The sequence below is a fragment of the Conger conger genome, chromosome 11 (genome assembly GCF_963514075.1).
Source record: "Conger conger chromosome 11, fConCon1.1, whole genome shotgun sequence".
In the NCBI taxonomy this organism is placed as follows: domain Eukaryota; kingdom Metazoa; phylum Chordata; class Actinopteri; order Anguilliformes; family Congridae; genus Conger; species Conger conger.
In genome coordinates, this window is record NC_083770.1 from 45,336,271 (window position 1) to 45,350,471 (window position 14,201).

At 47.8% G+C, this 14,201-nt stretch overlaps 1 protein-coding gene across 1 annotated transcript in view; it reads right to left on the reverse strand.

Annotated features, from left to right (window-relative positions):
- LOC133139980 (solute carrier family 23 member 2-like) overlaps positions 1 to 14,201 on the reverse strand; it is a 45,889-nt gene that overhangs the window by 6,282 nt on the left and 25,406 nt on the right. Inside the window, exons 9-16 of the mRNA XM_061259471.1 lie at positions 13,396 to 13,577; positions 12,297 to 12,417; positions 11,479 to 11,635; positions 10,309 to 10,456; positions 8,948 to 9,053; positions 7,367 to 7,634; positions 6,267 to 6,362; positions 5,390 to 5,640 (exon numbers count right to left, since the gene is read on the reverse strand). Coding sequence (XP_061115455.1) covers positions 5,390 to 5,640; positions 6,267 to 6,362; positions 7,367 to 7,634; positions 8,948 to 9,053; positions 10,309 to 10,456; positions 11,479 to 11,635; positions 12,297 to 12,417; positions 13,396 to 13,577 — 1,329 coding nt within the window. The remainder of the gene's footprint in view (positions 1 to 5,389; positions 5,641 to 6,266; positions 6,363 to 7,366; positions 7,635 to 8,947; positions 9,054 to 10,308; positions 10,457 to 11,478; positions 11,636 to 12,296; positions 12,418 to 13,395; positions 13,578 to 14,201) is intronic.

A 14,201-nucleotide genomic window follows, 5' to 3' on the forward strand; every position in this document is an offset into this window, starting at 1 on the left:
CTTATATAATCGAGGGGAGAGAGAGAGAGAGAAATGCAATTCTTGAGAAAAAGAAGTGGAGAGGAGTATGAGGAGGAATGAATCTGGCAAAAACATTATTAATCACAGCCATTATTGATAGCAGATTGTGGATTTCTAACAGAATGACAATGAAAAAAATAGACTACACTGTGTTCACGCTATAACATATTTTATTAAATAGTTTTAAGAACAAGGAATAAAACATTTGTTGCTACCATTAGTATACACAATGTCTGGTCCAGGGATTCATAGCACACTGTACTCAGTTATACGTATTTATGTACATATGCTTAAATACATACATACAGTACATACATAGGTTTTATTTATATCATATAGATACATTTACATTTGCTTTAAAGTACTGTATCTTCTTTCATTCTTAGTTTGTACTATTATTAACATGAAATAGGAAGCCATGTTAGAAAAATACAATATGAAAAATTCTAGCTAACAAAGGTATTCCACCAAACTACAGATTTCAAAAAGAAAAAAAGTATTTTCTTTCCTCTTAAATAAAAATGTAACAAAATGGTGCGCTTCGCAGCATGATGACGAAGAATAAATGAATAATTTATTTCTTACAACCATTTCTCTGTCTAAATACATACAAAAAAAAAAACAGGACACATGAAATAAATCAAAACCGTGTCATATGAAAAGTAAAATTATATTCTTCAGATATCTTCCCCTTCAAAATAACTGAAAGGGACACTACCCTCCCTGCAGCCCCACACATAGGCACTGTCACTGTCAGAGCCCAACTTACAGAACTAGACCTATGACCAAGACGTCAACATAAACCCTGGCCTGTATTCAGTGAGCAACTTGTCCTTAACTCTGATATACAAGAAAACGCAAACGACTCTTTCCTTCACTTTAGTGATTGCAAGTCGAGGACAAATGCTACTCGAATCACAGCCTCTGTAGAGTCCAGATAGAGGAAACCACCCCAGTGTTTTTTTTTTTTTCCAGTTCCAAAGGTGGATTCTATTCGGAATTCTACCAATTACCGGTTCTCCCAGTAATCTTGGAACAGTAGCTAAATGCCCAGGGTTGCTCTATGAAAATCTTAATGCAAAATGTGCATCGTGTTGGAAGGACCAAGCACTTTGTAAATCAGCTTTGTGAGGGCCACAAATTGAGCGTTCACCTGATATCCAGTTAAACACTTCCACTGTGGTTCATTTTCAAGTACTTTTTTTCCAGGAAAGTTACAATCAATTTCAAGTGCCAATTGCAAATGCATTCTAAATAAGCGTATTTAAGCTTACGGTAATTTTTCACAGAACAGCCCTTCATGCCCTATTAAGGAACTTTAGGTCCATAGTTTGGCGTTTGAGATGAATATTGTAAGTTGATAACGACTGTGCTAGCAATGAAGCGACAAGCTACCAAGCACTTTGGAATACTATGACTATCTTAAACCACGTAAAGCTCTGTAAGTGACAAGGTCCTTATCAGTCTTGGAACTGTGGACAGGCGTTTAAAGAAACACCCGGGGTCTTTCTTGCATACAAATATACGAACATCCTGACGTGAAGAAAGGAACAAAGGTGCATGGAACAGACGGCAGTGTCTGCACTGCGTGAATGCATTTGGAAAGTAGGGGAGTTGGACACACTATGTATATTAATACTGGGTAACGTCATCATTAAGCATCAAATGTTGTGTGTGTGTGTGTGTGTGTGTGTGTAATTTCAACAGAGGCACCCCATTTCACTCTTCCCTCCACAGAAGCACCCCTAGATATCTGTACCGTCACGTTTCCATTTCCTAGCTTTGGGGTGGCTAGACAGACGATGCCTCAGATACCAGCAGAAATAGTACATTCTCTCCCCGTGTAAACAACAAGCATAGGAACCATTTTCCATCCCAAAATTTGGTTGTGCCCTTCTTCACAGGTCAAACATGGCCCTTAAGTCCAAATACAGTACTGTTTGGAAACTTCTCAAGATCTCATCTCTCCTACCCCTTCAATCCAATCCTATTTACAACGTCCAATGCAACAACGGTTAATTACAATTATACTGTATTAATATTAAAAATGTTCACATCTCCAAATGTTACCTTTGGCCCTGCCACGTTACAGGCAATAAAACATTCACATGCCTTGATTTATGAATTTCAAAATGGCAAAATCCATTTTACTCATGAATAGCTATGAAAAATATATGGAATCACCAAAAAAAACCCAATCAATTGGTGCTTTTCTTTTTATGAATGGCTGTTTCCCTGCTCAAGCTAATTTAGTATTCACAATTACTAATATGCTTTAAAGTGACTATACAGTTCTATATCTTGGCATAACATCCACATTGCAACTGCACTAATTTGCAGAAACTGCCCAAACAATACTTTATAAATAGTATTCCATTAAATATCTCTGAAGAGGTTCTATAAGACACCAGTAGGTTTCACTAGTCTGTACACGACACTTGCGAACTATAAATAAATAAACTTGGGTTATAATCATATCAGAGATGCTACCCACATACCTATTGAGCAGTCTTTATGCCTGTTCAACAACAACTGACTTCTACCACAGCTCATGTCCCACAACTTAAAATTTTGGTGACTTTTGTTTTTTTACTTTTGGTTTTGCAGTTAAACAAGAGCTCCTTCACAGTTCAGGGTTTAGAAGACCAGGTCCTAATTGAGGTGTAAGTGTGTGTAATCAGGAGGAGTGTGTATACAGCAGCGCTCTTATGCAGAGTGCAGCGTCAGGTCTACAGCCTCAGGCACTGCACTGATGGAGGCTCACCATCACTCTGATCTCAGAATCAAGGACCCAAGGGCAGGGACTAGAGAGGCTCTACGGCAGGGATAGTCAAATCTGTCACTCAAATCCAAAAAATCCAGTAAATTTTCTTAAGTCCCCGGCAATTAACTGAACAATTAGTGCCACTGATTGGCCAGACCGTCTTCTACATGTGAAGTGAGGCTAGCAAACCCCTATTCCTCAGTTTTCGTCCCTGGAGGAACAGGGCTGTGTGGTATGAAACCAATCTCAGTATGGCGACTCCAAACCCAACTGGGGACGCGGTATAGATCCGAACAGCAGGGGAAAACGCAAGGACTGCCTCTGAGACTCAGCCAATGGGGCGTCGGACAAGGTCTCCTCCACTGGACTGAGGCTACAGCAGCCAAAGCAGCCTGGTACAGTCTGCACCAAGTGTGCACTGTTTCTAGAGTACATGTGAAGTGTGACACTGACATCAGCCATCTGCGATCATTAGCTTGCCAGTTTTACAATGCCAGGTCCTATCACCAACCAGACAAGCACTGCTTGTGTTTAACTATGATTGCGATGTAAATGCTTTTTTGTATAGAAAATATTATCTTCCAATTACAAACCAAGAGGAGGACAGTTTTGTAGAGCCTTGAGAATTGAGTGTGGAGAGGTAAACAGACTCTCGGGGAAGGGTTAGGATCGACGCACAAACCGAGTTTGAGAACATGAACAACTACATGAACAACACAATTGTATTCAACTGACACAGTACAATTGGTGGAATCGGAAAGTTTGACAGCCAAGTAGAAATATTACCCCCATTCTTCCTAATCGATACAGGCTGAACCCCTCACACCCTCCCACCCCCCGGTAAAGCGTTTTGTGAGTGCTAAGTGTTCGTAGTATAAAAATGTGCATCTTCAGATAAAAGCAGTGTAAAACAGATAACTTTATAAAGAAGAAACCCATAGGCTAGGGTTCTGTACAGACATAAACGTGGAAACCCCAACTGCCTGAGCGCAAAACGTTTTCAAAGTTTTATTTATAAAGTCTACAATAGAATTCTTTCCTCAAATTCACTGCACCTGTCCTCCATCTTATCAAGCCCCGCTGTGACCTGCAGCTTCCTGATTGTCATTCATGATTCTGCCATCAGTATCAATCTACCAATCTCCCCCTTTAATACATACTCTCAACTATCGTTGCTTACAAAATTATACACACAGAGAAAATGCGAAGATGCTAAATTATACAAATTGTGATTTTGGCTGAGTCATGCTGCAACTGCGAATTACTGACCAAGTGCATCCAGCCATAAGGGAATGCCCACCGACCGCGTCTACTGGCTCAGTAGAGACCGTTATTCCAGTCCTCAGGCAGGTAGGTTAAATGTAAATGAACGAGGCTTCAGCTATCAGCTATATTCTAATTAACGCTCACGTTTAAGACATGCGGTTTGACCTGCCTGATATACATCAGTGCCGGCGCTGGCACTTGAATGTCTCCCGATCCCGGTAGCCAATAAGGTCTGCTCTGCCCTCAACAAGTGGCGGCCATTTGCAATTCGAGCATGGGGGATTGCTGTACATGTCCCGACGCGTAGTAAAGCTGAACATTCTCTGCATCCAATAATGCCATAAGTAGTGCAAAACAAAACCAATTCAGATTTTAGATTTATGCATCACGACATAAATTAAACGAGCTACTTGCATTAGCATGCCCTTGCCCATTTGCACAACCTTGGCCATTTGCATGCGTTTAGCGTGTGCCTGCACGTGTGCGTGTCAGCGGGGCGAAGGCTCGTTTGTATTTTCCGCGTTCTTGTCGTCCGCCCCCTCCCTTCTCTGCACACGAGCAGTTGCAGATTCGCTGACAAATAGAGGACACCTGACTCGTGCCATTTAGTTCCACTTTGAAACTTTTCCTAATACATATTTCAACATTTTTCTATCTAAATCTGGGTGCCCCTCTGCCTTCCGGCACCGAAAAGCCAATACAAAAACAGTACAGCACCTCCGTCTCGTGGCTCTGCTGGGCTGCAGGGGTAGTTCTGGTTTTTTTTATGTTTCTATATCCTGTACGTTTTTTAAAGCCGTGAAAAAGGTCAACAGTCTCTCAGCCATAGCAGTCACGTTAAGCAACCTGGCGTAAAGATTTGGGCTTCACAGCTAAACATAAAGATCTGTGTTTACTTCATCCTCTCTGACTGATCGACATCGAGCAAGATCCAGTTAAAGTCCAAGTAAATCAAAAGAACATTTTAAACATACAGTATTCATGTATATACTGTCCACCTCTTAGTTGCCCAAAAAGGCAAGGGGAATGATTCTCTTGAGGAGCCATTGATACAATGCAGCGCAGTTCGGCTGTGACATTGAGTGTAATATTGTAGACAGCAGACTGATGAGGTCAAAGTGGCAGTGGCGTGCCCAGAAGGAGGCCGGACTAACACCACAGATCCAGAGTTGTTAAGAGATGGTGGATAGAGAGAGAGAGAGAGAGATCCAAAAACAATAACAAAAATAATTGGAATGTTGCATCGCGCAGAAAAAAAAATCTCACTCCTGCAACCTTCCTCCAAAACCGCTCGCCCCACGACCCCCCCCCCCCCCCCATGTGAAATCTCTGCTATACCCCGCTTTCCCCGGCCCCCGCCGCCCCGCCCCCGCCCTCCCCCCCGCCGCCCCGCCTCCGGCAGCCGGTCCGGACCGCACCCCAGTTGTACCCGGCGAAGGTGGGGCTAATGGGAAGGTACTGGAAGAACCGGTGTCGGCGCAGGAAGTCCATGCCGAACGGGAGGTCGTAGGAGCGCATCCCCTCCAGCTCAGCCGCGCTGGGGCCGGACCCCCGCTTCAGCTTCTTGATCCCCCGCTCCTCCAGAGTCCCTGCAGGGGAGGAGGGGAGAGAGAGGCAGAGGGAGGGAGAGAGAGGGAGAGCCGGAGAGAGAGAGGGAGAGGGAGAGGGAGAGAGAGGAGGAGAGAGAGAGAGGGAGAGAGGGAGGGGGAGCAAGAGGGACAGAGAGAGAGTGAGAGAGTGAGAGAGAGAGAGAGAGCGAGAGAGAGAAGGGGACATGCAAATAAGAGGAGCAGGAGAGTTTGTGGTTAAGGCCTGGGCGGAAGGGAAAGCATTATATTAGATTCAATGTTATTTGGCTGAAGCTTTTATCCAAAGTGACTTGATTAGACTAAGCGGGGGACAATCCCCCTGGAGCAATGCGGGGTTAAGGGCCTTGCTCACGAGCCCAACAGCTGTGCCAATCTTATCGTGTTTACACCGGAGATTGAATCGCCAACCTTGCAGGTCCCAGTCATGTGCCGTAACCACAACGCTAAAGGCTACACTACCAGCAATGTTAATATTTCATATACTGCATCTACGAACAGGTAACAAGCTGGTGTACCTAATAAAGTGATCACCGAGTATATGTTTCCATATGAAAGGTGACAGTGAAGGTGCAATGCACATATTCTACCAGACCAATCGGACCAATGGCACAGAATCAGGCACCCACCAGGAATGGTGTTATCCAGCACGAACGCCACTGAGCCTCCTACAAACATGGCCGTCGTGAGAAGCACGTTGAGCACTTGGTCGATCCCCACAATACCTGAGAAAGAGACAGAGCGGAAGAGTGGGTGACTCTGCTGGTCCTTTGAAAGAAAAAAGTACTTTAATTCAGAGTGCTCCGAGCTTTTAGCCAGCTGAAATGAAATAGAAGTGGTTTATAAACATGGCCAGATCCTGAGTACAATAAAATGTTTTTGAAGGAGCAGAATGCTGGAGCTACTATATGCATGAATGGATGTTCTGAAATATTTATCACCGGTGTCGGTATAACAATCATATTATGCATCATTATCCAGTAGAGAACAGCGCAAAACAAAAGAGTTACTTTATAGATATTTTTTTGGGAAAACAGCCAGTTTGGCCATTAATGGTATTTATTTACAGCTTGAAATGTGAAACGCTGGGTGAATATACAGCGGATACAGAGCTGATCGTCTGTAATGGTAACATGAGAACAGAAAGCTTACTAACACTTACACACACACACAATGTTACTGTCAATCACTAACACACACACCCACAAAATGTTACTGTCTATCACTAACACTCACACAATGCTACTGTCTATCACTAACACACACCCACACACAATGTTATTGTCTATCACTAACACACACCCACACACGGCACAATGTTACTGTCAATCACTAACACATACACACACACGCCACAATGTTACTGTCAATCACTAACACATACACACACACGCCACAATGTTACTGTCTATTACTAACACACACACACACACAATGTTACTGTCTATTACTAACACATACACAATGTTACTGCCCATTACTAGCACACACAGACACACACACACACACACACACACAATGTTACTGTCTATTACTAACACACACACACACACACACACAATGTTACTGTCTATTACTAACACATACACACACAATGTTACTGTCCATTACTAGCACACACAGACACACACACACATAATGTTACTGTCTATTTCTAACACACACACACACACACACACACACACACACACACACACACGTTGCGGCTGCCTCGGTCAGATCTCCGTACCCGTCACCAGCGGGTTGCCCTTGAGGTAGCTGGGCAGCACCAGGCCGAAGAAGATGGAGAAGCCCAGGACGAAGAGGTTGCGGGAGGAGTTGAGGTCCACGAACTGCAGGTTGGAGAGGCCCACGGCGGTGATCATGCCGAACAGCGTGCAGAAGAGCGCCCCCAGCACGGGGTCCGGGAGCGAGGCGAACAGGGCGCTGAACTTCCCCACCAGGCCCAGAAGGAGCATCATGGCCGCCCCGTACTGGATCACCCGCCTGCTGCCCACCTGGAGAACGGGCCGAACCACACCACCTCAGCCGGGGGACGCAAAGACCCAGGCACTCTCACCGCCTTCACATTACAGCTGTTTAACTGATGTTCTCCCACCTGGAGAACGGGCCGAACCACACCACCTCAGCCGGGGGACGCAAAGACCCAGGCACTCTCACCGCCTTCACATTACAGCTATTTAACTGATGTTCTCCCACCTGGAGAACCGGCCGAACCACACCACCTCAGCCGGGGGACGCAAAGACCCAGGCACTCTCACCCCTATCACATTACAGCTGTTTAACTGATGTTCTCCCACCTGGAGAACGGGCCGAACCACACCACCTCAGCCGGGGGACGCAAAGACACTTTCACCGCCTTCACATTACAGCTATTTAACTGCTGTTTTTATCCAAAACGGCTTACATTTGATTAGACTAAGCAGGAGCAATGTGGGGTTAAGGGCCATGCTCAATGGCCCACTGATCTTATTGCGGCTACACTGTGGCTTGACCCACCGGCCGTACAGGCCCCGGGCGAGCGCTAGGCTATAGGCTGCCCTGCTACAAGAGCCCGCCCTCACCTGAACACCCTACATCAGCCGAGGAAACCGGCTGACCCAGGAAACGGCTGACATCTGCATTAATGAATCACAGGATATCCTTATGTGCGGGTCTCGGAGGGTCAGAGCAATTTTCGAATTGGAGCACAATTAACTCTAAATAGTGACCACAAAACTCTTACTGTTGGCTGACAAGTCAGGCAGACTGCCTTTTCCAAACAAATATTTTTGGATGGTTTTCACTGATGTCATGGCATTAACATCGTATCCCTCCAAAAGAAAGGACTTGCCAAATTGCTTTCTGATGAAGTTTTATTCTTGTGCCCATTCAGCTAGCTAGCCAGCCAATTAGCTAACGAATAGTGTGGACTCTGGTAGCTTGTCCCATTAGCCCACCTTTGTCATTAGCCCATGTTTCCCTCTTCAAAAAATCCTAACACAACCTAATTTCTGCTTCACTGCCTGTGATAAGGGTTTCTTTGTTGCGATAATTAATATTCATGTGAATGAATTTGGCATGTCCAATTAGACTGGAGTATTTCCTGCCAGGAAGTCACACTTCTTCCCAATACGTTGAGTCATACACTCAGGTCTGTAACAGCGTACAAGGACACAATTGAATCGAGCAGGCTCCTGGTGTTAATGTGACTACTGCTGTTGCCATGGAGATGACGGTGCGCCATCTATGACAGGCTGAGGTGGGTGCACGAGCAGAAGCAGTGCGCTCTGGGATAGTCACACATCCAGGGGATGGCGGCGGGGCGCACCTTGGTGATCCCCAGAACCCCGATGTTGGGGCTGGAGGAGGTGGAGCCGTTCCCCGTCCCGAAGAGACCGTCCAGCACACAGGACAGGCCCTCGATGAAGATCCCCCTGCAGGCAGGAGAGCGAACCAGACTCAGACAGACGAATAGAGACTCAGACAGACGAGCGGACACAGCGAGGGTCACAGGACCACGTGGGCGGTAACTCGCTTTAAGGGGCGTAAATTTCCACCACTTCAATCATTTTGGTTCTGACCATATTGTTCATCGCAGGAAAGAAGACTAACTTATTAGTGGGGAGTGTAGGTACCCTGCCTATCACAGACGCAGTGTGGAGAGTTTAGGTACCCTGCCTATGGCAGACACAGTGTGGAGAGTGTAGGTACCCTGCCTATGGCAGACGCAGTGTGGAGAGTGTAGGTACCCTGCCTATCACAGACACAGTGTGGAGAGTGTAGGTACCCTGCCTATCACAGACACAGTGTGGAGAGTGTAGGTACCCTGCCTATCACAGACACAGTGTGGAGAGTGTAGGTACGCTGCCTATCACAGACGCAGTGTGGAGAGTGTAGGTACCCTGCCTATGGCAGACACAGTGTGGAGAGTGTAGGTACCCTGGCTATCACAGACACAGTGTGGAGAGTGTAGGTACCCTGCCTATCACAGACACAGTGTGGAGAGTGTAGGTACGCTGCCTATCACAGACGCAGTGGAGAGTGTAGGTACCCTGCCTATGGCAGAGGCAGTGTGGAGAGTGTAGGTACGCTGCCTATGGCAGACACAGTGTGGAGAGTGTAGGTACCCTGCCTATCACAGACACAGTGTGGAGAGTGTAGGTACCCTGCCTATGGCAGACACAGTGTGGAGAGTGTAGGTACCCTGGCTATCACAGACACAGTGTGGAGAGTGTAGGTACCCTGCCTATCACAGACACAGTGTGGAGAGTGTAGGTACGCTGCCTATGGCAGACGCAGTGTGGAGAGTGTAGGTACGCTGCCTATCACAGACACAGTGTGGAGAGTGTAGGTACCCTGCCTATGGCAGACACAGTGTGGAGAGTGTAGGTACCCTGCCTATCACAGACACAGTGTGGAGAGTGTAGGTACCCTGCCTATCACAGACACAGTGTGGAGAGTGTAGGTACCCTGCCTATCACAGACACAGTGTGGAGAGTGTAGGTACCCTGCCTATCACAGACACAGTGTGGAGAGTGTAGGTACCCTGCCTATGGCAGACGCAGTGTGGAGAGTGTAGGTACCCTGCCTATGGCAGACACAGTGTGGAGAGTGTAGGTACCCTGCCTATCACAGACACAGTGTGGAGAGTGTAGGTACGCTGCCTATGGCAGACGCAGTGTGCAGTACCTGTTGATAGCGTGGATGGGGGGCGGGGGGGCGCAGGACAGGCGGGCGCAGGCGTAGTAATCCCCGATGGACTCTATGATGCTGGCCACCACCGCACTGAGCATGCCGATCACTCCAGCTGCAGTCACGCTGGGCAGGCCCCACTGGACTGAGCACACACACACACAGGCAGACTGTTACTGTCTGTTACTGTCTATTACTGACACACACACACACACACACAGGCAGACTGTTACTGTCTGTTACTGTCTATTACTGACACACACACACACACACACAGGCAGACTGTTACTGTCTGTTACTGTCTATTACTGACACACACACACACACAGGCAGACTGTTACTGTCTGTTACTGTCTATTACTGACACACACACACACTCACACACACAGGCAGACTGTTACTGTCTGTTACTGTCTATTACTGACACACACACACACACACTCACACACACAGGCAGACTGTTACTGTCTGTTACTGTCTATTACTGACACACACACACACACTCACACACACAGGCAGACTGTTACTGTCTATTACTGTCTATTACTGACACACACACACACACACAGGCAGACTGTTACTGTCTGTTACTGTCTATTACTGACACACACACTCACACACACACTCACACACACAGACAGACTGTTACTGTCTGTTATTGTCTATTACTGACACACACACTCACACACACACTCACACACACAGGCAGACTGTTACTGTCTGTTATTGTCTATTACTGACACTCACACTCACACACACTCACACACACAGGCAGACTGTTACTGTCTGTTATTGTCTATTACTGACACTCACACACACACACACACACACACACACACACACAGGCACACAGGCAGACTGTTACTGTCTGTTATTGTCTATTACTGACACACACACTCACACACACAGGCAGACTGTTACTGTCTATTATTGTCTATTACTGACACACACACTCACACACACAGGCAGACTGTTACTGTCTGTTATTGTCTATTACTGACACACACACACACACACACACACAGGCAGACTGTTACTGTCTATTATTGTCTATTACTGACACTCACACTCACACTCTCACTCACACTCACTCACACTCACTCACACACTCACACTCTCTCTCACACACACACACACTCACACACACACACACAGGCACACACTCACAGGGGTAGGGGATCTTGAACCAGGGGGCCGCGGCAACGATGCCCTGGCGGGCGTCAGTGCGGGCGTAGTACCCGTAGCGCTCCTTCACCGGCGGGAACACGTCCGTCACCGTGAAGATGAAGCACAGCAGCCATGACACCAGGATGGCCATGATGATCTGACAGAGATAAAGAGAGAGAGAGAGAATGAGAGAGAGAAAGAGAGGGAGAGAGAAAGATAACAAGACAGAGAGATAAACAGGCCGAGAGATAAAGGGAGAGAGAGAGAGGTAGAGAGATAACGAGAAAGAGAGATAAAGAGAGAGCGAGAGAGAGCGAGCACTACCTAAACACACTACCTAATCCTGAGGCAGAATGTACTGAATATCTCTCTCTGTTGCCCATCTCTACAGTATTACGTCCCTATGTACAAGCCTTAATTATTCATTTCCATAAAGGTTATTGTTTCATGTGCAGTTACTGTTCATCTGTTTGTGCTCTTTAGTATTGTTCAGTGTTAGATGCATTTCTTTTGCATTATATGTGTTGGCAATACAAGCAAATAGTGTTTTGTTTTGCCAATAAAGCAAACTGAAAGTAATTGACTGAGGCATCTGCAGCCCAGAGAGAGAGAGAGAGGCCCAGTAACTGTGGTTGTGGATCTAATTCTGATTCTGATCCCGGTGGTGGAGCGTCACTGTTGTACCCTTGAACACTGTACCCAAACTGCTTCAGTAAACACCGAGCAGTACAAACGGACAGAGTGCAAGCTAACAGACTGCGCAAGTCGCTCAGGAAGAGCTGCCGCTAGCTGTGTCAGTGCGAAGCGGAGGGGCGCACCGGGAACATCTTAAACAGCTGCAGGCGGTACAAGGTCCAGCCCTTCTTGGCCTTGTAGATGGGGAGGGGCAGCTGCACGTTGCGGGCGTACTGAGAGAACAGCAGCACCAGGAAGATGGTTCTAGAAGGAAAGAGGGGACCTGTGTAAAACTGCAAAGTCATTCCGATCACACCCAACCCTGCACTCACTGCCACGTCATTCCTATCACACCCAACCCTACACTCACTGCCACGTCATTCCCATCGCACCCAACCCTACACTCACTGCCACGTCATTCCCATCACACCCAACCCTGCCCACATCACCATGACGATGCCCACAGTCTCACTCACAACATAGCGATGCCCACATCACCATGGCAATGCCCACAGTCTCACTCACAGCATAGCGATGCCCACATCACCATGGCGATGCCTACAGTCTCACTCACAGCATAGCGATGCCCACATCACCATGGCGATGCCTACAGTCTCACTCACAGCATAGCGATGCCCACATCACCATGGCGATGCCCAGCCTCACTCACAGCATAGTGATCCCTACATCACCATGGCGATGCCCACAGTCTCACTCACAGCATAGTGATCCCTACATCACCATGGCGATGCCCACATCACCATGGCGATGCCCAGCCTCACTCACAGCATAGTGATCCCTACATCACCATGGCGATGCCCACATCACCATGGCGATGCCCAGCCTCACTCACAGCATAGTGATCCCTACATCACCATGGCGATGCCTACATCACCATGGCGATGCCTACATCACCATGGCGATGCCCAGCCTCACTCACAGCATAGCGATGCCTACATCACCATGGCGATGCCCAGCCTCACTCACAGCATAGCGATGCCCACATCACCATGGCGATGCCCAGCCTCACTCACAGCATAGTGATCCTTACATCACCATGGCGATGCCCAGCCTCACTCACAGCATAGCGATGCCCACATCACCATGGCGATGCCCAGCCTCACTCACAGCATAGTGATCCCTACATCACCATGGCGATGCCTACATCACCATGGCGATGCCCAGCCTCACTCACAGCATAGCGATGCCTACATCACCATGGCGATGCCCAGTCTCACTCACAGCATAGCGATGCCCCAGTGTTTCCCCGCTCTCTCCCCGGCCGCCTGGAAGCCCGACAGGCCGATGAGGGCCACGGTGGGGGTGATGGTGAGGGGCCCGATGTACTTGAGCAGGACCCCGGGGAGCCCCAGGGCCCCGATGCACACCTCGATCAGGGACGACACGATGATGGCCCCCTGGATCTGGGAGGAGAGGAGTTACAGATGGATGCGGTTCCCCGAACCGACTCGAAGCGCCACAGCAGCCCGGCTCCTTTCAATCACCCTGTCGCTGAATTAGATTTCAGAGCAGCTGAATTTGATTGGGAGGCTAGCGCTGCCACACAGCTGAGCGATGCGTGGCTGAAAGGTCAGCGGCCATTAAACGCTGTGGACACACCTTAAGACAGATCCACAGCACAGGCTGAGGTGCCATTATAATCACATTAGTGGGTCACGCCGAGGTAGAGGAAGAAGGGAAGAATACTGCAGCGGAGAGCAGCCAGACCTCTCTTTCTCCCTCTGTCTCTGAGCTCTCACTCTCTCACTCACTCTCTCTCACTCACTCTCACTCACTCTCACTCACTCTCACTCACTCTCCCTCTCTCACTCTCTCTCACTCTCTCTCACTCTCTCTCACTCTCACTCACTCTCCCTCTCTCTCACTCTCTCACTCACCCTCTCACTCTCACTCACTCTCACTCACTCTCTCGCTCTCTCACTCTCTCACTCTCCCTCTCTCTCTCACTCACCCTCTCACTCTCTCTCACTCACTCTCTCACTCTCTCTCACTCACTCACTCTCACTCTCCCTCTCTCTCACTCACTC